This window comes from Lucilia cuprina, unplaced genomic scaffold (assembly GCF_022045245.1).
Source record: "Lucilia cuprina isolate Lc7/37 unplaced genomic scaffold, ASM2204524v1 Scaffold_7402, whole genome shotgun sequence".
Taxonomy (NCBI): domain Eukaryota; kingdom Metazoa; phylum Arthropoda; class Insecta; order Diptera; family Calliphoridae; genus Lucilia; species Lucilia cuprina.
In genome coordinates this window covers 1-2,018 of record NW_025812340.1, presented here as the reverse complement: position 1 = coordinate 2,018, position 2,018 = coordinate 1, and the positions used below count along the sequence as shown (strand labels likewise).

The following is a 2,018-nucleotide window of genomic DNA, read 5'->3' as shown; positions in this document are numbered from 1 at the left end:
CTATTAACCTAGCCATCAATATCACCTAAATATTTCTCAATAAATCAAATACATTTGGTAAACTGAAGCCAAAAACAAACAGTAATGACACAAAAACTTTGTTGCACTAATATTAAAATAAAACAATACTAAAATAAAGCCATAACTTAAATATCGAATGACACATTTAAAGTAAAAAGAGACTGGCAAATATGTTTTAAAGTTTCGAAAGAAATACACACAAAAGATTATAAACATAAAATTAGGAAATTAAAGACATTTAGTTTTCAGTTTCTTCAAGACAATTTCTTCCAGAACCAAAAAAAGTCAATGAAAAGTTGTGATTAGTTTTTTTTTATTAGAAGACACCAATTATTTTTTTAAAGAGTTTATTTTTTGTTCTTTCATACATTCAGAGGAAACTGTCAGTAAATAATGAGGCTTATAAATATGTAATAGATTGGCGAAAACAAATAATGATGCAAAATTAATTTCTATGGGATGAGACATGTTTTTCTTGTTTATGTGAAAATTTGTTTCGAAGAAAACAAGGACAATTTGTTTAAAAAAAGAAAATGATAATTAATGAAAGAATATGATGATGATGAAAGGAACTAAATAAATATTATGTTTAACAATCAATAGTTATAAACAAACACAAGGAAGGAAATGAAAATGAAAGCCCGATTTAAGAAATATTCGAATTATGGCCAAGTTTTTTTTTATTAATAAAGGATGAGAAGAGGAGGAGGAACGGTACGAAAAAATGTGAGACAATAACATAACACCACACACTAGGGTCTTACTTAGGAGGACATTTTGTACTTACATTAATTATAAAGCAGTAGAAGTAGAAGATAATTGTAAAACAAAAATTTAATTCATCCGCAAAAAATGCATTTGTTTATTTATTGGTTCATGTGGTTGTTTTTGTTTTAAAACAAATATGTAGAAAGAGAGAGAGAGAGAGAATATGTGACACAAAATCGAGAGAGCAACAATAGTTTATGCATTTTTCGACAAAAATCATCGTTTTTTCAATGATAATTATACAAAATAATATTTTTGATAATAAAAATGGTTTTTTAAGAGTAAAAAAAGAAAAAAAGAGACAAATAAAGAAAAAAAGAGAAGACTTGATGAGTATTTTGAGAATGTAGTGGAAATCGTTTTAAGCAGACTTATTTCTCACAAAACTAAAATAAATTCACAAACATTTTGTAATTCAAATAAAAAAATATTAAAAATAAAATAATAAAACAAACACATTTAACTAACTACTAGAAAACATTAAAATCATTTCAAAAACTTTAAAAAAGGTTACTCGAAAGAAATTAAGAAATCTTAACAATATCTTTAATTCCTTTTAAGTTTACCTTGTTTAAAACAATTATTTTTCATTAAATTCATAAACCAACGAATCTTACCTTATTACTGCCAAATATATTAAAAATTCCCACACGTTTCTTTAGTTTATTGGCACTAAGTGTACCCTTAACGGTTAAATGACTCGACTGTATTGGATGATTATAGTGGGAATCTTGTGATGAATCAAGGGTATCTTGTTTCGATAAATCTTCGAAGGGAATATCTTGTGGTGGTGTAAAACCAGATTGATATCTATAAAAAATAAAAATTTATTATTAAGTTTTTTTTGGGGGGTAAAACTAATTTCATTTTCTTACCTTTCTATAACTTTATAAGAATCTTCTCTTTCATTTATCGCTTCGCCCGCTTTTACAATACCTTCTAAACATCTGCCTATGATGGGTGCAACATTAGATTCTACATTTGCAGATTCTATGATGAATTCTCGTATGCCACGTGTACGTTTTTCGTCCAATTCTTGTAGGCGATTGAAGACCTGTTGAAAATGGGAAAATTTTACGAAAATGTAGAAATTAATAAACTAAAACTACACTAGAAATGTCCTAGAACTGAACTAGAACTGAACTAGAACTAAACTAGAACTGAACTTGAACTGAACTAGAACTGAACTAGAACTGAACTAGAACTGAACTAGAACTGAACTAGAACTG

At 27.3% G+C, this 2,018-nt stretch overlaps 1 protein-coding gene across 1 annotated transcript; it reads right to left on the bottom strand.

The window, feature by feature from the left end:
- Nucleotides 1–1,370: 1,370 nt before the first annotated feature.
- On the bottom strand, nucleotides 1,371–1,888 carry LOC124421240 (cdc42-interacting protein 4 homolog; the record flags this gene model as incomplete). The annotated part of the gene is made up of 2 exons (XM_046956110.1): nucleotides 1,371–1,599; nucleotides 1,665–1,888. Coding segments are annotated over 2 exons (438 nt in total), but the record flags the coding sequence as incomplete, so codon positions are not given.
- Between the last annotated feature and the right edge of the window lie 130 nt (nucleotides 1,889–2,018).